Source organism: Neophocaena asiaeorientalis, unplaced genomic scaffold (genome assembly GCF_003031525.2).
Source record: "Neophocaena asiaeorientalis asiaeorientalis breed wild unplaced genomic scaffold, Neophocaena_asiaeorientalis_V1.1 scaffold635, whole genome shotgun sequence".
Lineage (NCBI taxonomy): Eukaryota > Metazoa > Chordata > Mammalia > Artiodactyla > Phocoenidae > Neophocaena > Neophocaena asiaeorientalis.
In genome coordinates, this window is record NW_020174929.1 from 1,389,898 (window position 1) to 1,416,221 (window position 26,324).

General features: G+C 36.8%; 2 protein-coding genes across 4 annotated transcripts in view; one reads left to right on the forward strand and one right to left on the reverse strand.

Annotated features, from left to right (window-relative positions):
- Nucleotides 1–18,047, reverse strand: part of ZNF654 (zinc finger protein 654) — a 92,392-nt gene extending 74,345 nt beyond the window's left edge. For all 3 annotated transcript variants that reach the window (XM_024761393.1, XM_024761392.1, XM_024761391.1), the window contains exon 1: nt 17,796–18,047. In XM_024761393.1, the coding sequence (XP_024617161.1) occupies nt 17,796–17,984 (189 nt within the window). In that variant the 5' untranslated portion in view covers nt 17,985–18,047. The remainder of the gene's footprint in view (nt 1–17,795) is intronic.
- A 216-nt stretch (nt 18,048–18,263) lies between these two features.
- Nucleotides 18,264–25,319, forward strand: CGGBP1 (CGG triplet repeat binding protein 1). The gene is made up of 3 exons (XM_024761402.1): nt 18,264–18,491; nt 19,085–19,289; nt 21,206–25,319. Exon 3 carries the CDS (start codon nt 21,225–21,227, stop codon nt 21,726–21,728), a length of 504 nt encoding a protein of 167 aa, XP_024617170.1. The 5' UTR covers nt 18,264–18,491; nt 19,085–19,289; nt 21,206–21,224; the 3' UTR covers nt 21,729–25,319.
- Nucleotides 25,320–26,324: the final 1,005 nt, after the last annotated feature.

Genomic DNA, 26,324 nt, shown 5'->3' on the forward strand with positions numbered 1-26,324 from the left:
ATAATTTCCTAGCTCTGTCCATTGAGAGGGCCACAGAGCAATGACACCTCAGTAGCAACATACACACTTAGGGCCCAAATCTTGGTTTCTAAACACTATTCTCCCAATATGAGGAACTTGGGGCTCCTCAATCCCTCCTCCGGCAGGGATGGAACAGGGAAAATAACTAGATAGGACTAAGTAATGAAATGCTGAAACAGTGATGGAATATAAGAACATGGGAGCCAACCTGAAGGTGCTCCGAGCAGTTAAAGCTAGAACAATTTGAGCAACAAAATAAATGATGGTAGTATTGGACTTTAATCCATAAAACCAGATAAATATCCATGAGTCCCTACAAATAATCAAATTAATCAGTAAGTGTAAGAGACAGCTCTTCCTCACAGAAGAAGACTAATTAATAAACATAGAACAAAAGAGAGAAATAGAGAATCACCATTAGGCAAATACTGTACACAGCAATGAATGTTGCAGACAAGATCCATGAAACAATGCTAATATTAGTGGGTGAAAAGTTTGAGGAGATGCAGGATTTGCGGTTTCAAAGCATCTCCCGCAAGACGGTTATCAACTACAAACAGACAGCAACTTTAGAGTGGAGAAACCCCACGGACACAAACTTAACAAAGCCATCAAGGTAATATCACTAATAAGTAATAAAGCATATTATTATCATAAATCTCTTGATATGAAGCCCCAAGAAATACAAAAGCATTTTTGTGGTACTTTTGCCAAAAATGCATAAACTCATTCCAATCATGAGAAATCATCAAACAAACCCAAACTGTAGGATATTCTACCAAAAAAATTGATCAGTACTCTTCAAACATGTTAAGGTCATGAAAGGAAAAACAGAAGAACTGTTACAGAATAGAACAGACTAAGGAGAAATAACAACTAAATACAATGTGAGATCAGAAATAACACCCTGGAACAGAAAAAGAGCATTGGTGGAAAACCAGTGAAAAGTATCACTCCCAGAAGACTCTCATCTCCCTTCTTGAGTATATTGCATCCATATGGTATGAGGCTGGCCAGAGTCCTCCCTGTGGCTGCCTGAGTATCAACTTAAAGACCCAACTTTTCTCTTAAGTAGGTCCAAAGGTAAGTAGTAGGCTCATTTTAAAGGCTTTAGATCAGTTTTGGTACCCGTCAATTTTTTCTTTGATTTCAAACTCACTAGAGAGAATAATATACTAAATGCTCCCTGTATAAACATTAAAATTGGCACACAGACAAGGGAACCCCAAATATAAGGAAATGTATATGAATATCAAATGAACATGTTGGGTGAACAAATATCTTCATTTGCCTGCAGCTGGTGATATCCACAGATGTGTGTGCACATGATAATGTCTTAACTAGCATGGGCTAAGCAAAAATCTAAATCTGACTTCAATTTAGCATGGCCACTAAGGCAAAAGAAATAAAAGCAAAAATAAACAAATGGGACCTAAACTTAAAAGCTTTTGCACAGCAAAGGAAACCATCGACAAAAGGAAAAAAAACTACGGAATGGGAGAAAATATATGCAAATGATGCGACCAAGGGGTTAATATCCAAAATATACAAACAGCTCATACAACTCAATTAGAAAAAGAAATCCAATCAAAAAATGAGCAGAACACCTGAAAAGACATTTTCCCAAAGAAGACATACAGATGGCTAACAGGCACATGAAAAGATGCTCAATATCGCTAATTATAAGAGAAATGCAAATCAAAACCACAATTAGGTATCACCTCACACCTGTCAGAATGGCTATCATCAAAAAGTCTACAGATAACAAATGTTGGAGAGGATATGGAGAAAGGGGAAGCCTTCTACACTATTGGTGGGAATGTAAATCGGTGTAGCCACTGTGGAAAACAGTATGGAGGTTCCTTAAAAAACTAAAAATAGAAATACCATATGACCTAGCAATTCCACTTCTGGGTATATATATGGAAAAAAGCCCACAAAAACATTAATTCGAAGATACATGTGCCCTGATGTTCACAGCAGCACTATTTACAATAGCCAAGACATGGAAGCAACCCAAGTGCCCATCAAGAGATAACTGAATTAAGATGTGGCATATATATACAATGCAATATCAGCCACAAAAAAATTTAAAAATACTGCCATTTGCAGCAACATGGATGGACCTAGAGAATATTATGCTTGGTGAAATATGTGAAAGACAAATACTATATGAAATATGTGGAATCTAAAAAATAATTCAAATGAATGTATATGCAAAACAGAAACAGACTCACAAATATAGAAAACAAACTCGTAGTTACCAAAGGGGAATGGGAAGGGGGGAGGGACAAATTAGGGGTGTGTGATTAACAGATACAAGCTGCTATATATAAAAGAGATAAGCAACAGAATATACCATAAAGCACAAGGAATTATACCCATTATCTTGTAATGACCTATAATGGAATATAATCTGCAAAAATAATGAATCATTATGCTGCACATCTGAAATTAACACAATATTGTAAATCAGCTATACTTCAATTAAAAAAAAAAATTAGCATAGCCTGGCCACAGATGGTATTACAGGTGTGGCTGAGGCAATAATTATATTATTGAATTTTTTAAATGTCCATTAGCCATATAGGTTTTTTAGATATTAGTAGGTGGAAATCCTTTTTGTTCCTTCTGTCTGGTTTCTCAACAAAGACTACAAGCCAGAGGATTAAACTGAAAAGCTGGTTAAGTTCCATATGGGTCTTAGCACACTAGTGTGTTAATGTCTAGACTTTAAATTGTTAATATTAGTCTTAGATCAGCTGACTTAATTCTGTCCCTCTTTATTTTGTTCTTAGAGAACAGCTCTTATATTCATGTCACTTGTCCAAAGGCTTCTAGAGTCACTGTCATAATATAATCTCTAGTAACTTCTGAGATTGATATGTACACAAATTTAATCAAAGCTATAGATGTGAAGATTTTATCTGAGTTCAGTGAAGATGTCCAGTGGATTTTATTAAGTGCAGAGATAAAGAAGGGTCAAGGTTCTTTATTGTTTAGGGCATAAATCACTTTCCTAGGATGAGGAAGAAGAAAAGCTCAATGGAATTATTACAAAGTCAAAGCCAAAAGGGAAACTTTTAAAAGGCCTATGCCTCAAAAACTAACTTTAGGTACCAGGTTTGCTTAGTCTCAAGAAGAATTAAATTTGTTTTAAAAAGATGATAAACTTTCAATTAAAGTAACAGTGGAAGAGTTAAAGTAAATAAATAAAAGGAGGTCATGTTAAGATGGAAGAAGAGAGGGACTTCCTTAAAAGTAAGTTCAATCTCAGAAGCTAGACTAGTCAGATATGAAAAAAGACAAAGGAAATATATATACCAGAACTATGTGTTCCTAAAGATGGAATGGGGGCAAAAAGTATTTTAGTTGCTACTCATCAGAAAGGAAGGGTGACTAAATCCAAAGGTATCTAACAGAGGGATAGCAGGTAACTGTAGGATGGAAATCTCGGTGAACTGAACTGGAAATTCAAGTATGGTAAGATGGTATTTTAAAGAAATAGAAAGTACATAATAAAAGTGAAAAAAAAACACACCATGAAGACTGCGACTGCTATACAGTAACATAAAATACGTACAGATTTGAAAGGTTAAAAAAAGCTGAGAGATTACCTTTAAATACCTGAAGAATTTCAGGTGCATTTCAAATTACTAGTTATTACAGAGGGCAATGTATGGTATGGCATGGTGTCACAAAGAAAAGTGCCCCAGGAACTCAAAGTTAGGCCTCAGGGAGTGGACAAGGAAAAGCAAAACTGAAGAAAAACAAAATAAGAGGTCAGACCTAGGTTTTATGTTGAGCTGGTAAGACTTCCTTAAACCTGGGAGAAGAGAGTGGGAAAAATCTGTTTGATAATAAATGCTTTTTGATAAGCTCAGAATTCCTTGACTTTCATCTCTGACATTATGGCAGATCTTAGAAGACATAATTGAAGAATAATAAAACCTAAGCCCAAAAGCAAAGAGAAAGGGAAAGGAAGACAAGAGGGGCCAACTTAAGAATAGGCTAAAATATAAACAAAAACAGAAACCAACTATGCTTATCTGAAATGGCACATCCTATTATTGCTGAAAGGAACGTGACAAAAAGGAATGTTTACACTGCCAATGAGGTAGAACAAATTATGCAAGGCCTATAACAGTTAAAAGCAGAATAAAGAAAAGGTCTAGAGAAGCAAGTAGCTGAAGAGGTACTGTCTTTACTGGGTTCCTATGAGTGCAGACATCAGAAACATTAAAAGTAGCTTCATTTCAGGTACCCATTTATGGTTATTATCCAAATAATACAAATATGGGGCACAAAAGGAGTGCTTTTATGATTTTAGCTCAATAGGCCTAAGAATTTCAGGGGAAGTGGCAAAAGCCAAGGTAGCACAGGGCTAAAAATGTCTTGGCACAGGTTGGGGACAGAGGAGTCCAGAGACAAGAGCAGAACACTAGAGCTATGGAAATTGCAAGGCTGGAGCCTTGTGGGGCCTTGTAGAGATTATACTTTGAGCTTTACACACTGCAAGTAAGTGATACACTCTTTACAAGAGGCAGTATAGAAATTGGTGCCACTAAACAGAATCTATACTCACTGTAGCATAGGAGTACCAGGACAACACAGAAAATATGGAAAGTAAAAGCTTTTTTTTTTTTTTTTTTTTTTACCCGTTGCAGAGCACAGGCTCCGGACGCACAGGCTCAGCGGACATGGCTCACGGGCCCAGCTGCTCCACGGCATGCGGGATCCTCCCAGGCTGGGGCACGAACCTGTGTCCCCTGCATCGGCAGGCAGACTCTCAACCACTGTGCCACCAGGGAAGCCCATAAAAGCTTTTAATATAAAGGAAATCTAAAGGAAGAAACATCAAGTATGACCTTGGTGCCTGTGGCTATAATCCATGGAAATTTATAAACTCTGCAAGACAGAAATTCAGACACAGCTTTCAAGGAAGTAGAAACGTTCAGGTAAAGTGCTTCCACCCCTCAGAAAAATACCATAAGCACACAGTGGCACAACTACTTGATGAATTTTCCCAGTACAACTTTACAAGTTATAGACACTGGCAGTTGCCGTAACTGACTGGCACCCTGGTAAAGTTGAAACCAAAACTGACTTGTTACCCTGATTTTTGTGCACCCATCTTTCCTCTAATATCCATCTTTAGTGATATCACTAAATCCTACTGGCGAAAGTGATGTGAGTCAACTGTATTATGTACTAAATTCAAGGAATTACTAGTGTTTCTAAATTTAATGGGTGTTGGCTGGTTAAAATATTAAGTGTTTGCCCACTGACCTACCGGATTCTTTAAAAAGTAAGATTGGAGGCTAAATAATTTTCCTTTTGAGGTGTGAAAGAAGCCACTCCCAGTCAGAGGAACACGACCAAGCTATAGCTCCTGAAAACTCCCCAACCCTAACCAGACAGGCACACTCTGTCTCTGATTACGCAATATTCCAGGAAGGCAAGAATTTCATATCTTAACCTCTATGGGACTCTAGTTTTTAATTTCTCTTTGTGAAGTTGATAATGGGAAACAATTCATTTGACCCAAATGAAGTGTTTCTGACAGACAAAACAAAGGCCAAGTGGCAGGAGAATAGTTATTCAAGTCGAAGGAGGGGGCAAAACCACTAGGGTAGCTGAAGGTAAGTAGTAGACACAAAGAGTAATAGGGGACAAGTCAAAGAGCTTGACAGGGGCTGGATCACAAAGCCCTGCAGTCCATGCTAAGAATTCTGGCTTTGACCCTGAGATAGAAAAGCATGGAAGGTTTAGAAGAGACCTCACTCATGTCTTTAAAAGGATCACTTTGGCTGTGTGGAGAAAAAACTGAGAAAAACTAAAAGCTGGGAGATAAAATTGTCCAGGAAAAAGACAACTGTAGCTTGGACCAAGGTCGTAACAGCAGTTACAGTAGTCAGATATGCTTTTTCTCCCTTATTAGATGATTCAGTTCCTTGAGGGAAGGGGTTGTGACCTTTTCCTCCCTAAATCCCCTGTAATCATTAGGATGAAGCTTTCCACATAGTACACAGCCAATGTTTTCTTTCAGGAATATCTTCTACAACACTTTTATGTATCTAGATCTATGCCTAAGATAATTAAGGATAATTCAATTGACTGACATTAAGAAAAAGTAAGTTACGTATACATTGTCAGATAGGCACATATGCAGCATTTTATGACCACCTATTAAGTTATGAGCAATTAATAGTTGTTGAAGTTAAATTCAAAATATAAAAGAGAGGATAAAGAATCTCAAGAGTTAAAGGGTGACTTCCCTGGTGATGCAGTGGTTAAGAATCCGCCGGCCAATGTCAGGCACACGGGTTCAAGCCCTGGTCCGGGAAGATCCCACATGCCGCAGAGCAACTAAGCCAGTGCACCACAACTACTGAGCCTGCTTTCTAGAGCCCGTGAGCCACAACTACTGAGCCCACGTGCCACAACTACTGAAGCCCCCACGCCTAGAGCCCGTGTTCCGCTACAAGAGAAGCCACCGCAATGAGAAGCCCGTGTACCACAACGAAGAGTAGCCCCCACTCGCCACAACTAGAGAAAGCCCACGCACAGCAACGAAGACCCAATGCAGCCAAAAATTTAAAAATTAATTCATTTAAAAAAAAGAGTTAAAGGGCAATATATGTGGAATCTAAAATATGGCACAAATGAAACTATTTACAAAACAAAAACAGACTCACAGACATAGAGATCAGACTTGTAACTGCCAAGGGGAAGGGGGAAGGGAGAGGGATGGACTGGGAATTTGGGGTTGGTAGATGCCAACTATTACATTTAGAATGGACAAACAACAAGGTCCTACTGTATAGCACAGAGAACCATATCCAATCTCCTGGGATAAACCATAATGCAAAGCAATATTTTAAAAAGAATATTAAAAAAATGTGTAAATGGTAAAACTAAGTCACTTTGCTGTAAGCAGAGATTGGCACAACACTGTAAACCAACTATACTTCAATTAAAAAAGGCTAACTAGTAATTCAAAATAATAAAATTTGAACAATAATAAAAAAAAGTTAAAGGACAAAATGGCTTCAGTTAATAAAGAGTTTTTAAGAAACTATCAACAGAATAACAGAAGAATTAATTTTTTTCAAAAACATCAAGAAAGGACTGCATAAGAGTTAAGTCCCATAAAGAGAAGCAGAAATAGCATATCTGCTCTTTACAAACACAGGATGAAATGTAGCAAATCAAAATAATAAAAAAGGATGAATGACTTTTAAGATTCTCATAACTCAGTTCTATCTAATTCTTTTTCACAACTTTCTCCCCTCTTGATTATGTTATGTACACTCACTATAGTGAATCTGGATACTTAAAAATATCATCCATCATTTTCTGCCCATATATCACCACTATTAACATCTTGGTAATTTCTCTTTTCTAGCTGTGTGACTTGGGGTTAGCTGTTTAACCTCTCTGCATCTCATCTAAAATGAAGATAAAAATAGTATCTATCTCACAGGGTTGTTGAAAAGAATAAATAAGAAAGTAGGACATGAGCTGACACACTTTTTTTTGAAAGGGCCAGAAAGCAGCTTATGGGCCATACATTCTCCATCTCAACTACTTAACCCTGCTATATCATGAAAGCAGCCATAGAAAATACAGAAGTGAAAGGGCAAACCCCAATAAAGTTTTATTTGCAAAAGTAGGCAGTGCTGCTTGTATCACAATGGCTTACAGCAAAGGTTCATAACCTGTTGGTGTGTTTGGATGATTGTGGTCTGTGTTTGTTTAGCAAGTTTTGAAATTCTTAAGAGAATGTGATAAAAACAAACAAAAAACCTTAGACCGGCTCACCAAGGAAACGTAAATACAACTTTTTTTTGCAAATAATTTCAGCGTTCACAGACTTCCTGAAGTACACGAATGGCCCCTACGGATTATCATCAAGAAATCCTGTTTCTAGTGAAATAGCTCATTTGATTTTTCTTTATAGCACTTTCCCCCTCTAAAATACGGTGAGAATGGACCAGCCTATATTCAAACTGTATAATCCTGCTACAAATTTTTCCACCTAATATTTTTGTCATTGTAATTTATTTTCCTAGATCATTTATAGTCATTGAGGACATAATTTTTTAAGGTTGAATAATATTTTAGTTTATGAGGGTTGAAAAATGTTCAACTGTTTTAGATGTTCTGGTTGCTTTCCATTTTCAACTCATTCCTTTCATTAATGACAATTAATGCTATGATGAAGCACTTTAATCCAAATTTACATTTCCTCAGAAATTAATGCTATAAGTCAAAAAGTACAAATTATTTTTAAAGTTTCTAATATATTTTGATGAATTATGGTTCAGAAAGGTTGTGGTGATTTCTGCTCCCACCATTTGAAAATGAGATATCCATTTCACCATACCCTCATGAGCATGGAATATAAATCTTAAACTTTACTAACAAGTTCTATAATCTGAAAGATCTTTCGCAAAAGCTTTCAAAACATGGTAAAGGATAGATAATAAAGTCTAAAAATGTACATCCACTGTGCTCTGGGTTAGTAAGATTTCAAGATATTCAAGGTTGAATCTTAAATAATATGGAGAAACAAACTTTAAAATTTTAATCATTAAGAAAAACATCTAAAATATATTCCATACCCTCCAGCCTTCAAAACACAAGGTAATAACATAAAGTAACAGGTCTGTAATCATCATAACTCTTGCATTTAAAAAATAACCATTATAGTGAACCACTGCTTCAGAGCGAAGCATATCCCACTCAGGTAAGTTGGGGGAAAAAATAAAAAAGGTTGAGAATCACTTCTTACAGGGAACCTCTGATAGCTTAAGTTCGATTTTTTTCTCTCTTTTACATTCATGAACATCTTTAGTTTCTGCTGCCTTGAGTCTTTTTAAATCACTACTTTTACTCAGTCAATAATTGCTTAAGTATGCTGTAGTACATACCAATACATATGCAGATGCTATAACAGATACCAAGTGCATATTCCTAGATACAATATATGTGTATGTTGGAATGGTTAAGTACACGGGCTCTTGACAGATGGGCCAGGATTCCAACCTGACTTAATCAAACCATTTAACCTCTCTTGGCCTTAAGTTTCCTGATCTGTAAAATGAGAATAATGGCACATACCCTGTGGGATAGTGGATTAAATGAGACAGAACAGGTAAAAGACTTATCACAGTACCTGACACATGGAAAACACGCAAAATATTATAAGTTATATACATATATATAGCACTCCAATAAAATAAATAAATCTTCCAGATACTAAAAATATAACACACACATATCAAGTCATTGGCAACAGTGATCAGCGAATATTTAGAACATTTCAACTTTAGGGTAACCAAAACAGATATGGGTTAATTTTAGTAAACTCTAGTTATAGAACTATATATTAATAAATTGTGTACATGTTTTATTGGGGTATCATATGTGTATACATATTTTCAAGGTACATAGAACAATGTTGTACACTTATCTATTAATATCTACTGATACAACTACTTTTCTAATTTCTCCTTCTCCTTTCACTTCTCTCTTTTACCACAAATGTAGCCAGAAAATGAGGATATCCCCTCCTTTCTCAAAGTTAATTAACTGATCAATTACAGTGTATCACTCAACTCTGAATAACTACTCTAGTCTGACTCCTGCTCCCATCGTTACATCAAAACAGCTCTGCTTAAAGTCATCAAAGACCTGCACGTTAATTCAATGGTTGGATCTCATTAGCTTTTGATGCCAGTTACTATTCACTCCATCCTGAAATATTCTCTTTTCTTGTCTTCTGTGACACCATAGTTCCCTGGTTTTCTCCAAGCTCTTTAATCCTTCTCAGACTTCATTTGAAGACTCAACCTCTTCTACCAGGCCATTTAACTATGGAGTTTCTGAAGCTTCACTTCTAAGTCCTCTTCTTTACTCACTCTATATTATCTCCTTATGTGAGCTCATTCACACACACGGCTTCAAATACCATCCACACAACTATGATTGACCAGATCTCACTTCTGAGCACTGGATTATGTAAATCTAGCCATCTTTAAGATCTCTTCTTCAGTGAGGATACGCACCTTAAATTCAACAAGTTCAAACTAAACCAAAGAATCTCAGCCAAGTTCAACTTGCCCAAGAATACCTTTTATTAGCCTGCATTTTATAGTATTATACCTTTTCTTCATAGAACTTATCAAAGTTATACCTACATACAAAAACAGAGATAATGCCTCTTTATCACTATATGCCCAGTGCCTTATACAGTCATTCGTCAGGATCTGGGAGACTGGCTCCAGAACCACCCCCCAACCCCTACCCCCACCCACAGATATCAAAATCTACAGGTACTCAAGTCTCTCATATAAAATGATGTGGTATTTGAATCTACACATATCCTCCCATATGCTTTAAATCATCTCTAGACTACTTAAATACCTAATACTATGTAAATGCTACATAAATAGTTGCCGGTGTGCAGCAAATTCAAGGTTTTTTTTTTGGAACTTTCTGGAACTTTTTCCCCCAATATTTTTTCATGTCCCGTTGGTTGAACTCAGGGCTGCAGAACCTGCAAATATGGAGGGCCAACACTATAAACAAGCGTCAACCCTAACATCAAGGACTCTTTTTTCTACTGTTTAAATGGAAAGCCTTTCAGCTATTTTCACATTCATGGCTGCTTTGGAGAACTTAGGGTATTAAAAGGTTGGTATAAGAGTGTCAATGTACTGAACTTTAGGATCTTATGTAGCACTTTATACAGATTGACCTCCTCTCATGTTTAGTTGCCACCAAGTGTTCCACCATAGCTCTAACCAGGTGATGTTGACTGGGTCTCATCCTAGAGAGCAGACCCAAACTGAATAGAGTGTACTGCTGAAATGATGAACTGACCTGTCAGAGAAATAAGGAGCTAAAAAATAAATGTGATATATATTACATGAAAGCTGAAGATTACCTTGTATTAGATTCATTCGAAATTACAAACCTTAAAAATGCTCTCCAAAACAGACTAGGTACTGCTGTATTTACAGCATAACTAGAATTAATATTTAGTTAAATAAATTACATTAGATCTTAAATGGCCTAATAGCCTTTCCATTACATTTTTTAATATAAATTTATTTTTTTATTTTTTTATTTTTGGCTGTGTTGGGTTTTCGTTGCTGTGTGCAGGCTTTCTCTAGTTGTGGTGAGTGGGGGCTACTCTTCGTGTGGTGCGCAGGCTTCTCCTTGTGGTGGCTTCTCTTGTTGTGGAGCATGGGCTCTAGGGGTGCATCCTTCAGTAGTTGTGGCACACGGGCCCAGTAGTTGTAGCACACGGGCTCTAGAGCGCAGGCTCAGTAGCTGTGGCATGCGGGCTCAGTAACACAGGCTCCAGAGCACAGGCTCAGTAGTTGTGGCGCACAGGCTTAGTTGCTCCGCAGCATGTGGGATCTTCCCAGACCAGGGGGTGAACCCATAACCCCTGCATTGGCAGGCGGATTCTTAACCACTGCACCACGAAGGAAGTCCGTCCATTATATGTTAATATACATTTTAAATGGCATATTAATTGACCATATTTTATTGATCATGTTTTATTTTTTCAAATACCTCACCAGACACACATTTTACCATAGCTTTCTTAAATTTAATTTAAAGTTTTCTTTTTTGCTTTTGTTTGTAAATGCTAAGGTATAGTTAACCACATTTTGGCAAGAAAATCAAAAAGATTCTGTGCCAACAATAACAGTACAATTGGTGCCTTCTCTTTGGCAGAACTGCAAAATAATGGTATCACTAAAAATTTTAAAGCAATGAACTTCATTTAAAAATATTTTCTTCTACCATCTTATCTATAAAAATTGAGATAAATTTCTTTAAGCCAATGTCATGAGTGCTTATTAGAAAGCAGTAATGAACATATATTTTAATGCAAGGCTGTGTATAAAGAAGTTACATAAGTTTAGGATCTCATTGGTTAACCTAAAATGACCTTCATAAATTCACTTAACCAACTCATTAAAAAAAAAAAAAAGCATTTCACTTATTTTTGAGAAACAAGGAGTTAAAATTTCATCATGCTCAAAATATTCTTGCATTTATTCACAGAAAATAAGCAATCTGTGAAATAGGGAGAGAAAAAAATAAAATGTGTTTTTTATATTTTTCCTATGATTATAAAGATAGTAGGTTTAATCAAGAAAATATAAAACATAAATGCAAAGAAAAAAATTTAGCTATAAACATATCACTAATAAATTATCCACTGTTAATGATTTGGTATATTTGTTTTCAGTCTTTTTTATTTACAAAAGTGAAATCACCTGTCATCTGTGTCTTTTCAGTCATTATTATACCACTAACAGTTTCCCATATGAATAAATATTCTTTAAATACACGACTGTTAGGAGAACATAGGGTTCCATTATATGTAACAATTCCCCTAACTTTGGCCTAAAGGTTTTCAATAATTTGGTATTACAAATAATGTCATTATGAACAATTAGCATTATTCAATTCTGAAAGTCAACATAAAAAAAGCATAAATAACAACAAAGCATTAGCTCTCCAAACACAGCCAACAAGATCTAGGGTTCATTTTGTTTTGTTTTTCCTTATTATAATAATTATAATAAGGAATATTACATAAGGAATATAATATAATAATTATAATAAATAACATGGAGATAAATATCATACTTGCTAAAAGAGCTGCAAGTAATTGCCTCTGGGGAAGATGCAGGGAAGAAAAGGGACAAGGAATGACTGCTATTTAAAAAATACTATATTATATAATAAAATTATAACCAGTGGCAAAATAGAAAATCAAAAACAAAATAAAAACACAAACAACAATTGCCTCTAAAATATCTTCTTGTTTTCTTCCTTCCTTATTAATAGAATCATAGACATGTGTCTATCAGGGAAAAAAATATAAAAACAAAAAAAAACCAAAAAAAAACCCCAAATCCTAACATTCTTTTCAGATGAGAATAGCTAACAAGATGGAAATGGAAGTTACTGAGTAGAACTTAGGGCAAGATGTTTTTGGCTTACCCCAGAGACACCCTGTTCCTGCTACATGGAACTCAGATGTGATGGCTGGAACTTCAGCAATTATTTTGGGTCATGAGGCCAACTTGAGATAGGAAGATAAGGATGACTGATAAGAAAGAGTGAACAATGGAAAAATGATGATAAAGCTACCATATCATCTCTAAACTATCCATTCAAGACTTTTCATGTGAGAAATAAATGTGTACTATTGTTTGAGCTGTTAAGTCAGGTCTCTACTAGCAGCAAAATGCAATTCCTCATATTTAAGTTTTATATGACTCATTAAACCAAGTACATGTAAAACACATATAAAAAGTAATAGCAAATCAAAAAATAATTCCAATTAATTCCAAGACTAGTAAAAACATATTATTATACCCTAAGAAACTGCTCAAGAAACTATAAATATTATGTAAATTTTATACCAAGACTAAGAGATAAAACTTGTATTTTCCTAAAATAATTATATTTTAATTTCTCTAAAGTAAGAGGCATTAGCACGTATTCTATAAAACTATGAAGCAAACCCTTTTTCTGTTAGATTATCTCTTTATCTATTAAAGTGCCGGGTACTGAGTAGCTGCTTAAAATTATTTGAGGATCATTAAAGACTTTTTTTAAGACATAAAGTATCCACTAAGGGTTCCAAAGTAAGATTATAGCAGGGTTTCTCAACTTTGGCACTATTGATATTTTGGACCAGACAATTCTTTGTTGTTAGGGCTGCCCTGTGCATTGCAGGGTGTTCAACAACATCTCTGGCCTCTACGCACTAGATGCCAGCAGCAACGCCCCAATTAAGACAATCAAAAACATCTCCCGACACTGCCCAATGTCCCCTACAGGAAATAAAATCTGAAAAAAAAATGTAGTTGTTTTTGCAAATCATTTAGTGTTTCATCGGGAACCTTTGGCTTTTCTAGTAAATAAAAGAATTTTAGAATTGTAACATTTCTAAATTCTCTCTAAAGTTGATTGTGGTATACAAACTCAAAGTGACCTACAGATTAGGTTATCTCTAGTGTCCCTCTTAAACCTTCAGAGGATTTCACATGAAAGAAATATTAATAGCTTCTATCTATTTAAGCCTATCTATGTGCTAGGTATAGTACTGAGCACTTCATGTTCATTCTCTCTATACTCCTGACATCCTCGTGGGATGGCTACTTAACCCCACTGTAATAAAAAATAATTTTAAAATCTATTTTAGTCAACAAATCAAAGTGCTTCCAGAAATAATTATTTATCATTCATTACATTCACTCTGGCACTGAACTAAGAAGGTACCTTTACTTGCTTAATTTACAATTTATGATAAAAAATATTTCAATATATCTAGCAACAAAATTAAGTTGAATTACCACAAACTTCAGGAATTGGGGAAATGTTCACAGCCCCTAACAAGTCAGAGAAATAATAATTAACTGTTTCTTGGAATATTTTTTATACTGTGGCATAATGAAAGAGCACTTTTTAAATTTTTCTTCCATGATTCCCTGAGTTCTTTCAGTAACCTTTTTTTTCTCCTTTGTACAACTTGACAAAGAAAAAAAAAATCACTTTATAATTATTTGAGGATTCATGTGTAATTTCAATCTGTTGTTCAGGAGAAATTGAAGGCTGGGTCCAAAATCCCAGCTTCTTCACCTGACAAATTAACTTCTTCAGGCCTCAATTTCAACTATGTAACTTGCATAACAAGACCTATCTGAAGGCCTTAAGAGTTAGTAGGTCCTCAATAAAAATTACATTCCTCTTCCTTTCATCCTGAAATTAAATATCAGCTAAGTGCCAATTCTATTTAAGTAATTGTTGAGAGTCCACTAATAAGAGCAAAGGGAGGATATGATGGGGCAGTTAGTCTAACATTATTCAATGTAACTGGAAATGAACACATTCAATCTCCCAAATCCATCATCTCAAAAATGCTGTAGCCTAAGCCCTTAGTTTGAGATTTTTAATTACTATGCTTGTATTGTTTCTCAAATAGAAAAGTATATCATCAAATACACTGAGTACATGCATAATTTTTCACTTATATTATCTATAAGTGAAATAGATAGCAGCAAAATGCAATTCCTTTTTACTTTTCCCTGTGGTAAAAGACACAGAACCATTTTTGAAACGAAGTGTTCCTTCCTCTCCCTTCACCCACACAGCTAACTGCCAAGAAATTTTGATTCATATTTCTCTCTAAAAGGAGGAAGATAAATTGGAGGCTTTCTTCTCAACTTCACAAGGCTCTGTGTATAATTCATATATTTAGTTAACTGTCACCAACCCAAGTGCATATTATCCATTTTATGAATTACTCACAATTAAGTCATTTACTAATGAAGGCAAGTTACCCTCAGCGAACATTAGGAAACCAAACGTTTAAAAAGAAACAATCTTTAGGAATTAGATAATATAATCTACTGCTTCCCTCACTGGCAAATAAAACAGAATTACTATACTAGAATTTTGTTAATCAGTCGGTAAAATTCAACTTAATACAGGTAATCTTTTATTCCATCTAAGTTTTAATACAAAAAAGGACTTCACAAAGCTCACCTACAAGGTGGAACCAGACAAGAACTCTAAGAAGAGATCGTTTGGTAATCTAGAGTATTATAAAATATGTTATAAGGGTTCAGGTAAAAGTTGGTAACATGAAAGTATATCAATGTAACACTCATAATTTAGCAATATAAAATAAAAGTTCATTAAGTTCTTCCTGTTTAGTTTTGCTTCCTTGGATATTTTACGAGGTAGTGGAGTTTTATAAAACAGTCAACTTCATTTGTTCTTAAAATAATTTACTGTCACTATTCGGACACTGCATTTCACAAACTAAATTTATTCATTTGTTCTTAAAGTTGATTTCAAGAAACAGAATAAGAGTAATTAAGAGTTCTCCAAAAATGTTCTGGCCCTCAAATTAAATTTCCCATTCTACAGAAAGTAAGGGTTATCTGTTCAGGTAAATTTACAAAGCTAAATGTAACCAAAGCCAAATTGCTCATTAATGATATACAAGCAAAATACAGAAAAAGATAAAAAGACTTTCTGCCTATGACTATATTAAAAAGAGCAACTGTAACCTAATTTTTCAGCAGTTTAAAACTCCTGTAGATACAAAGTCTACTGATAACATGGTTTCTAGATATAAAACATAGAAGACAAGCTCTGTAAAGACACTGAACCTCTAAATCCTGAATGCCAATACCAACAAAAAAATTTTTAATAAAGTCACTAAATAGAGAGCAATGTCAAAGAAAATTGACATACCCTTTACACCAAGACAATTTCCACTGTCAAACCAACTTATTTATTGGGGGAAGGGGGGATGAAATCAAAAAACTGTTTAAAGTATTAAAAACTTACCTGAATATGCCAACCCCAGCCTTTTTCTTTCAATACTTGGAAATACATAAAATCAAATTTCAGCAAACATTATGCCCACTTCTGCTTAACTTTATTTCCTATTTGTTAACCGGAATGAAATTAATGGCTTACTTTAATTAATATGTAAAGGATCCAAACCCTTAAGGATCCAAACCCTTTACATATTCATTCCTTTAATTACTATCCCTATTTGACAGAAGAGGAAAGAAACTAAGGCACAAAGAGGTGAAGTAATTTGTTCAAGGTAACACAGCTAGAAGTAGTAGAGCCATGACTTGAACGCTATATAGCCAAGATAATAAACAAATAAAGGAATGGGGTGGAAAAGGAGCAGTTAAATTTTTTTTCCAAAAGAGTTTTCAAAGTAAGAGTGTTGTGAAAGAGAACAAAATGTTTAAACTATAAATATATGTAGATGTGAATGTAGATAACACAAATTTTACCCCTACACAAGTACTTTGGTGCTTTAATATTTGATTATGATCAAACATTCTGAACTACATCAAATTTTAGTGGCAGTCAACGAAGTAAATAATTTACTGTCACTTTTCAGACACTTTTCTTTTTTTTTAACAAGCTAAATAAAATACACTATAATTTAAAGGTAGGGGGTTGGTGGTGATGTAACTGGAGCAATAGTTTCAGGAAAGCTACTTTCTCTATTAGCAGTTAATTAGAAAAGAGCTTGCGTGTATCGGGGAAAAGGGTAAGAAAAGGAAAGATGACAATCCCACTGCCTTAACCCCACCTCCCAAAAAAGTAACTAAGTCACTGTGGGTCAGCGCCTAAACCAACTGGAGAACCGGCCCCGCGGGGTCTCGCGAAGAGATGACAGGAGACCCTAGCAGAGGGGGAGGGGTGGCGATGACAGAAGAGGGGGCGGTAAAGAGATGGCAAGCCTCCCATCTCCGGAAAAGGGGAGAATACGGGGGCAAGGGGCGGAGAAGGGAAGGCAGGAAATGTTGCCAGAGATTCCAAATGAGGTGACAAGAAACCGGGTAGGAAACACAAGAAAGGCGGGACCCTCGGGCAGAAAGGGGTCTGTTTGGGGCAGGGGAGGCTTGTCAGTACAGAGCTTTCCTGCCAGCTGGCCCTCCTCTCCAGCCCCTCCACCCCCGACAAACTCTCACTTTCTCAGCAACCCTAAACCTGCGCAGGTCATCCCCGTCCCGCTCCCCACCCCCCACCCCAAGCCGGATAGGTGGAGGGGGGAGCTTCACCCTCACGCTCCTTGTTGGGCTGGTGGCGCGAGCGCTGGACACAGCCCAAATTCGGGGACTGGAAGACCAGGAAAAGCAGGGAGGCCCAGGACCTGGCTGACAAGTCCCGGCGGCCGACGGGCGCCTCACCTGACAGAAGCGTCGGCAGTAATCCCGACTGCTGATCCCGACGCCGCCGCCACGGCAGCTGCCGCCGCCAGCGCCGCCTCTGCCTTCGCCCGCAGCTCTAAGCCCGGGAGGGCCTGGCGGGGACTCCACAATGGCCACGAGCTCTTCTCCAAGGCGTTCGGCCTCTTGATCGCTCTCTTCCTCCGCCATGAGGCTCTCGCCGCCCAGCGCGTACCAGCCCCTGCACCCCCGCCGCTGTAGCTGCCTCGGCTAACCTCCTCCTCCTCCTCTAGTTCCCTCCCCCTTCCCTCCTCCCCAGCCGGACAGGGGCCTCTCGGCTGGCTCTACTTCCGGCTCCGCCCACCCACGCCCCCAGTTTTCATTGGAGAATTCTAGCTGCCAATCATGCACATATCCGCCCTTCCACTACTATTGGCCAAATCGGCCGTCTGTTTGATAGGTCCGCGGTCCGTTGGTCAATGTTGCTCGGCGGTTACTGGGTACCGCCTACGAGCTCTCCCATAGGCGGCGCAGGAGGACTGGGCTCGGCGGGGGACACGGCGGCCGCTGCGGGGCTCGATCGGGCAACGGCGACGGCGGTGGCGGCGGTGGCGACTGGTCCTCCTCCTTCACCCCATTGCACCTCCTTTTCTTCCTCTTCCTTTTCTTTCCGTCCGCGTATCGTCCATTTCCCCTCAAGGCGGCCCCGATCCTACGGTACCAAGGAGCTAGGGAGGCCGAGGGTGGGCCCGACCGTTGGTGCGGGCTTTGGGCCCGGGGCCTTCCGGCCCGAAGCGGGAGCCGGGGGCGGGGCCGGGGCGCTGTTGTCGGCGGTAGGACGAGGGAGGGGACGGGAAGCCTGACAGCGGTCGCCTCCGCCAGGCGCCTGCTGCCTCCTCCCTTGAGACTGCCGCCAACTCGGCTGTCGAGTTCCCGGGCCCACGGCCGGCAGCTGGGACTCGGCCCTGCCCAGCTAGCGGGCAGGGGCGGTGGGGCGCCGGCGTGCTGGGCTCCGCGCGGGAGGAGGGAGTCTAGACGCCGGGCGCGTCGCGAGCCCCGCCTTTCCCTCCTCCCGAACCCTGGGGCTTGGGCGCCCGGGGAGGTGCAGATCCGGGCGCACCACTGTGGAGGGACTGAGATGAGGAGAGTTGGAGTAAACGTTGGGATCCGAATTTGTGGTGTGGACTTAGGGTGATTTTAAGCACACCTGCGTGGTGGTTGTGGTGGACGTTCTTGTTCGTTTTTTCATCCACCCTTTTTCCTTCCCCCTCCCCCATTTTTTCTTTCCATTTGTTTTTCGTGTTTTACAGTAAAGGCATGACTTCCCAGCACCTCAGGGAAAATAGGGTGCAAGCCCAGAAACTATTTCCACACCACCACTTGTTGAAAAACTGATTTGAAGGCATCTCCGGGTTTGAACAAACTGAAAGTGCCAGGATTTCATGCGTCTTTGGTTTTGCTCTGGAGACCCTTCGCTTCTAGGTATCAAGACGAAAAAAACTGGAAACTAAACTGGTAAACATTTAAACTTGAAAACTTCTGTTGAGTTTTTTTTTTATCTAGTAAATGATTTGCTTCTTTTGTTGGCCAGTTCCAGCTCTTAACTTTGTAACTTCCTCGTTTAAAATATCTTTACTTCTATGGAAAACACTTTCGTTCTTCGGTTCTGTAAACTGGAGCATCCTCTACTGGGTGGATATTTACCTCTGCAGTAACACAAATATACTTTAAAACTTAAAAGATTTTGGAATGTATAGGCCTTCCATATTAGCACAAGTGATTGCGCGTTTTATGCTTCAAAGAATAAGGAACATGTTAATTGTTTTAGAGTATGAAATCCAAAGACAGAAGACTTTTCACATAGAATGATTTAAGCATTACTGGGCACAAATATGTAATGTATTTCATAAATAGCTTAGAACCATTAATTATAATTGGGACTGACTTGCTATATGATTATAAAACATACCATTAACTTAAAGTACAAATATGTGTAATGGTAATTCACTGTTTAGTAAGCAGGAATTGTCTTACCTGCCATTGAAAACCTATAACCTAAATAGTATTTGACACGAGAGCCTTGCGTTAAACACATTTTTAATGGGGAAAAAAAAGAATTAAACCTATTAAAACTTAAACTTGATCATACTTCCCAAAATTTCTTTGGAATGTTGACTTCTTCTCTGAGGTTATGTCCACAGGTGTCTAATACATAAATTCTTTTGAGAGAGATTTCATGGTAACCAGCTATGAATTCTGTAGCATAGATTAACAGAATACTCCATTGTTTCTGATTACACTTATAAAGTACAGTTCTTCAGAGCATACCTGGGAATTTTTCTCTAATGTATTTATACAGAACAGAATTCCATCTTGAATTCTATCAAATTCATTTCAATTTCTTATATCTAGGTTAATGTAAGAGCTTAATCCAATGGCATGGCCTCAGGGAACAAATGGTTATCACTTACAACTTCTCTTATCTCAAGTTTTCAGTGCCCATAACCTTACAATTTTGGCAATGATCACAAAAATTTGTTTTGGGGTTCAACTGAGAAATTATTAAGCTGCTTCTGAGTTAAATATTTGGAAAAATAGTGAAGATAATCACTTATTCCATATCAACAAATTGTGATTGAGCATCTGTCATGTACAAGATACTGTGTTCTTAGTTTTGGTCTAACTTAATAGTTAAATAAGTGAAATAAATATTAGCAAATGTAAATATTATTCTTTAATGAAAAAAAGTGTTAGATAAGGCACTTTGCATAGCTTGTCTATCACCTTTTGGAAAGGTATCTTAGTAGAGGTATATATGCATTAAAAAAAATGACTTACTTTGAGCTCTGTATTTTGACTTTAAAATTTAACATCATTGTTGCTACTTTTAATTGCATTTGGCCTGTGTTCTTTCTTGGTTTTTACTTTCTTTCTTCTCAGAACAATTTTGGAAATTATATTCAACTTCATATAGAATTATGCCAGTTTAGTGGCCCACCTGTTTGAACAAACTTTGTACACAGTTCCTTGCAGTTGTTTTCCTAAAATATGTTGCCCCAGAGCTGTGAAGGGAAAGAAGTTCTTTTAAACTTGAACACATATCTAAATTGGATGAGATTAATACCATAAATGTTGACCTGTAGTTAGGTTTTTCTAAAGGATAGTGACATCTGGGATAGTTTTTTCATACTTTGAATTTATTTGAATTTCATCAAAATCAAGGAATGGACCTAGTTGTTACTAGTAACTTGCTCTGGTTTTGCCTTCCCTTAACATATCACAGGTAAGTTAAGACTTACTAGACATACAGTCTATTAATTGGAATTAAGTTTTCTGAAGGCTTTAATCTTAAAATGTTTATACTTAACCTTTTTATTATTCCTTCCCTCATGAAGTGTTGTTATAACACTCTGTTTCTCTTGTCTTGAAAGAACCCTATTCAAAGTCAGAATGGAAAGATTTGTAGTGACAGCACCACCTGCTCGAAACCGTTCTAAGACTGCTTTGTATGTGACTCCCCTGGATCGAGTCACTGAGTTTGGAGGTGAGCTGCACGAAGATGGAGGAAAACTCTTCTGCACTTCTTGCAATGTGGTTCTGAATCACGTTCGCAAGTCTGCCATTAGTGACCACCTCAAGTCAAAGACTCATACCAAGAGGAAGGCAGAATTTGAAGAGCAGAATGTGAGAAAGAAGCAGAGGCCTCTAACTGCATCGCTTCAGTGCAACAGTACTGCGCAAACAGAGAAAGTCAGTGTTATCCAGGACTTTGTGAAAATGTGCCTGGAAGCCAACATCCCACTTGAGAAGGCTGATCACCCAGCAGTCCGTGCTTTCCTGTCTCGCCATGTGAAGAATGGAGGCTCCATACCCAAGTCAGACCAACTGAGGAGAGCATATCTGCCTGATGGATATGAGAATGAGAATCAACTCCTTAACTCACAAGATTGTTGACAAGGAGGTTACCACCGTTGTGATCAAGATAAATAATGTGGAGTATTAAAGTTATGTGTTGATTGTGTGGTTCATTTTTATATTTATTTCATTTTAAATCATGTGATGCAGAATAGTTTTGCAATGTATATATAGTTGCAGGCAAAAAAAAAGAAAACATAAAAAAAAACCTCACTGCAAAACATATTGTTAATTTTAGTCACCAATGGTGTAAAGCAAAACTTAGGGTTTAGAGTGTGCTAGGATACCTGAAACCTGATGGTTATCTTTAAAATTGATGGTTTTTCTCCTGAAATGTTTGTGCATGGAAGAACTGCCCTGCTTTTTTACCCCATTGCCATGTATGATTATTCCTTGTGAGATTACCTAATTACTTGGATTGAAGACTAGCCTAGGAAATTGAAGCTGCTGCCAGGCAATACCACTCACAGTAAATTAAAGGAATTATTTCTGATTAGAGGATCCTCAAAAAGGAAGTTTCCCATCCTCAAAATGGTGGGAAACTATTCTTACATCTTCAGATTCCTAGCAGAAAATGATTGTTTATTTCAGACTATGCTTTACTTGTATATGAGGTAGTTAACTATCTTTCAGTTCCTCACTGTCTTTTTTCCTTTTTTTTAAAGGCTTATTGTTGTATTTAGTAGCAGCTTCAAGTGACCAAAAGACTAAAATCTTTTAATGTCGGTGCCAAAAGCCACCGGGAATTTTGCAGTGACACGATTTTAGTCTCGTACTATAAACACAAATGTTCGAACCATAGCTTTCATTTCAAGCATCATCTTGAATTTGCAAACTTTTTTTTTATGTCATGGTGTTAAAAGACTTCAAGATTGGCATTTTAATTTATACAGGTAGACATTTTATGATTGAGTTTCCTGTTTTTACAGAGAATTAGTAATTACTTTTTGGCTGACAGATCAGATGATAAGGAAATTACTTTTTATGCATTAATTTTTCCACAGGATTTTATAAGAGTTTATTTAGATAGACTAGAAACAAGTTTACTTACTTTCAGTTTTATGTGCTTTGCCTCTGGTGGTATAAGGTTTTTAAACAGATGGTAAACCATTGTCTAAAAATACTGGCAAGGTTTTTGTAATGGAGATCTGGCAGTATCCTGCATAACTGTTTGGGTGAGGAAATAATCAATTCTGTTAAAGGTCAACCATGTTCAGGAAATGATCTCTATCTATCTGAATTCCACTATCCTGTAAGGTTATTAAAGTGGCTTAGCCCAGGTATGTCCTCTTTGTTGGATATCCAAATTATATTTTAAAAAAAATTAAAGAGCTGAAAACTTGGAGTAGAGCTTTAAAAGTCTTAAAGTCTTTGAAAACATTCAAGTTAAAAATCTTTATAAAGTATATTTCTATTACAAAGCACTGACAAAAGATGCCCTATGTGACTTAGAGGGAGTTATCTTTGAGGTCATTTTACCACAAGTCTTCATTAAAAAACAGCTAAAGGGAATAAGAAAAAGATTAGATATTAGGTTTTTCAGAATCGGCTTTCCATGTCTAAGTTTTGGTGGACTTAAGTTCCTAGTATGAGGTGTCAAAGTGCCCATCTTATTTTAGATTTTATGTGGGCTTTTTGTTGTTGTTTTCATTTTTAAATAAGTCTACCACCAAAAAAAAAAAAATCACTTGTCAAAATTTGAGCTACCAGTTTTTCTCATGTTCAGTTATGTTAAAGTAGCACAATTAATGCCCAGAATAGTGCTCTCATTTGTTAAGCACATGCAAGAGGAAACCAGTGGCAAAACCAAAATGTACTTTGCTTTTACTTCCTCTAGTAAAGGATTTGCAGGCAACCATGTTTAACTTGAATTATCTAAGATGGTACAAGATCTAAGAAACTCGGAAAATAATTGATTTTTATAGCAGTATTTTCAGAATACAAAGATAAGGTTAGATATACAATCATTCTAATTTTTTCAAGACTTTCATGTGATTCAGACTGCTCCCTATTGTTTTGACATTAATTTGCACTAACAGCAAACACATAGTGGCAGAACGGCTTTAAGTAGTCCTAAACAGTAAACTGGATGACGTTGTACTCGAAAAATACCAATAATTCACATTTGAGTTTCTAGCAGTTATTACTAATTTGATGATCATTTAGGTCCCTTATAGCTTAATGTATTTCTCCAGGCTCCTAACTTTTCGTATATCCAGTATATCTAGGGGCATAATCCGTCCTCCTGTTAGGATTATATCATGTCCTTAGAAGCGTTCTCCATCCTGTTGTAGAGGTTTAATGTGTTTCTTTACTGATTATGAAACTTTTCGTTCCCTGAAACTGGTTAACTTTACTTCATAGTTAAGGCAGAATGATTGTCTTAGCCGTCTCAAACTGGTACAAATCTGTGAAACCATGGTTAGCATACGTTGGGTAACAAATGGAGAATGTCTAAGAGGCATATGCTGCTGTGGAGGTGTGGACATGTGTACAGAGCTCTCAACTATATAGTGTTAGTGTGATGCTATACTATTGGGAAAAATAGCACATTTTTTCTATTTTATAAGTTGTATGCATAAACATAAGATTTGTAATGTTTCATTTATAAACTGCCTTCAACACATGCTTACCTGTTAATAGTGTTTTCTCAAAGTATGATAGTATGTCTTCCAGAATTTCACTATATGCTTACAGTAAATAGTTCCTAGCTTGTTGAAATGTTAAATTCCTTGTTGGTTTCTTTTGATTCTCTGGGGCATATAGCAAGCCTGAAAGACATTATAATCATTTCTTACAGGGTGGAAATTTAGAAAGATTGTGTATTGGAGCCTAAATAGTTATTTTATTCATTATCATCTTTGAGTAAGACTTTTTTTCTTTCTTTTTTTTTTTTTTAAACAAATGTTACTTCCAGTTAATGCATTTGGCCCTACTGAATTTCAGGGACCAAAATACCTATACTTAAAAAGTTCTGCATCTTACAGTTGTAACCAATTAAGTATCAGCTTGGGATTGTTCTGAAGTCTTCATTGCTTAAAAACTATTGTAAGTAACAGTTGGCAAGATCTCTAAGCAGAAAGTTCCATGTTAAAATCTTTTGCCTGAAAGAATTTGTATGTAAATGTTAATGGAAAACACATTTAAACAAAATAAAATGTAAGGTGGCCCCAAACAAAAGCCACAAACAATTTGTCATTTGGTGCTTAGTCTTTGTAAGGGCTCTCTGTGGTTTGACTTGCCCCAGCTGCCTTTAAATGAGTACAGATCACCTTAAAACATGTTTATTAAATAGAAGATTCATTCTATAATTTAATTGAAAATCTTAGCCTAAAATAAGTTGCTTTGGCTTCTAGTCAGCACTGATTAAAATGTGAATAGTGAAGTGACTATCCTAAACCTGGTTTATCTCAATCCATACTACCATAGACTTTTGAGGTAAATACAGTTCTTATGTAGTGGTATTCTACTTGTATCCAGAATACTGTATTCATTAAAATTTTACTATGTTCATTTTTGTATTCCCTTCTTATTTTTTTTGCTCACGCATGTATCCTTAGTATAAATGTGTCGCTTTTAAAGTTTTGTCTCTGTGACTTTTAGAAATAAATTTCAAAAATTGTTTCAGAAGTTTTTGAAAGCATGTTTTGTTTTGTGGGTCAATAGCATATATTTCATAATTCCAACAGATTAATAAAACTTTACTTAGATTTATTTTTCTACTAGTTATATCTCTTTGTAAGATTATTAGTCCTTATGTCCAATGTAAAAGCATATATATTCTGTCAAACCAAATTTACATCATAGCTACAGATAGCCCCTTTCCCCTAAAATTATATAGGTAATATTTAAATAAGCTTAATCAGTGCTTTTAATTGGAAACATACTCTAACTTTCTACCTTTAGAAAGACTAATTATGGAAGACAAGGACCTAATTTGCATCTCGTAAGTTTTATCGGGTTTTCGAAAGATTTGCTGTACTCTTACCAGCACTGGGGATAAAATGCATAGAAGTGGAAAATAGTCTTTTATTAGTTTTACATAGTTTTGAGGACAGCTATTCCTCCTATTTACTTCTATTTGGAAAAAAATAATGAATTTATAAAGTAATTGACTTCTTTTTTCTGAAATCAAAATGGTAGAAAGGACCTTAAGAAATTAGTCAATACTTCTGTTTCCAGCTTAATATCTCCAAATCAACAGAGGCTTGTCTTCATTTTTCCTAAAGAATCTCATCATAACCTTTATTAAATGCAAACCAATTGAATGTGTGTGCCTTTGGGTCTCATAATAGTTTCTTTTTTTCTTTCTGTGTGTATACTGAGCTGTATTATGTACCTGTAATATGGTATCTCATGATGCAAAGATGTTCCTGGGATCAGACTAGCTAACCTAGCCCAGTAAAGACTAAAACTAGGAAGCAGAGTAGGACTTAAACTTGTGATGTGATGCATTTGATACATATGGCATGACTTCCATCTGATTACCCCTCTAATATGTTACTTGATTTCATTTGTTTTATGTGCATACTATTTAGAATGAATGCTTAGATCTCTCTTGTTTAAATGTTGGAATCAAATAATTTAAAAGTCCATGGCCTCAAGTTCTTGGTTAAATTTGAATAATATGCAATC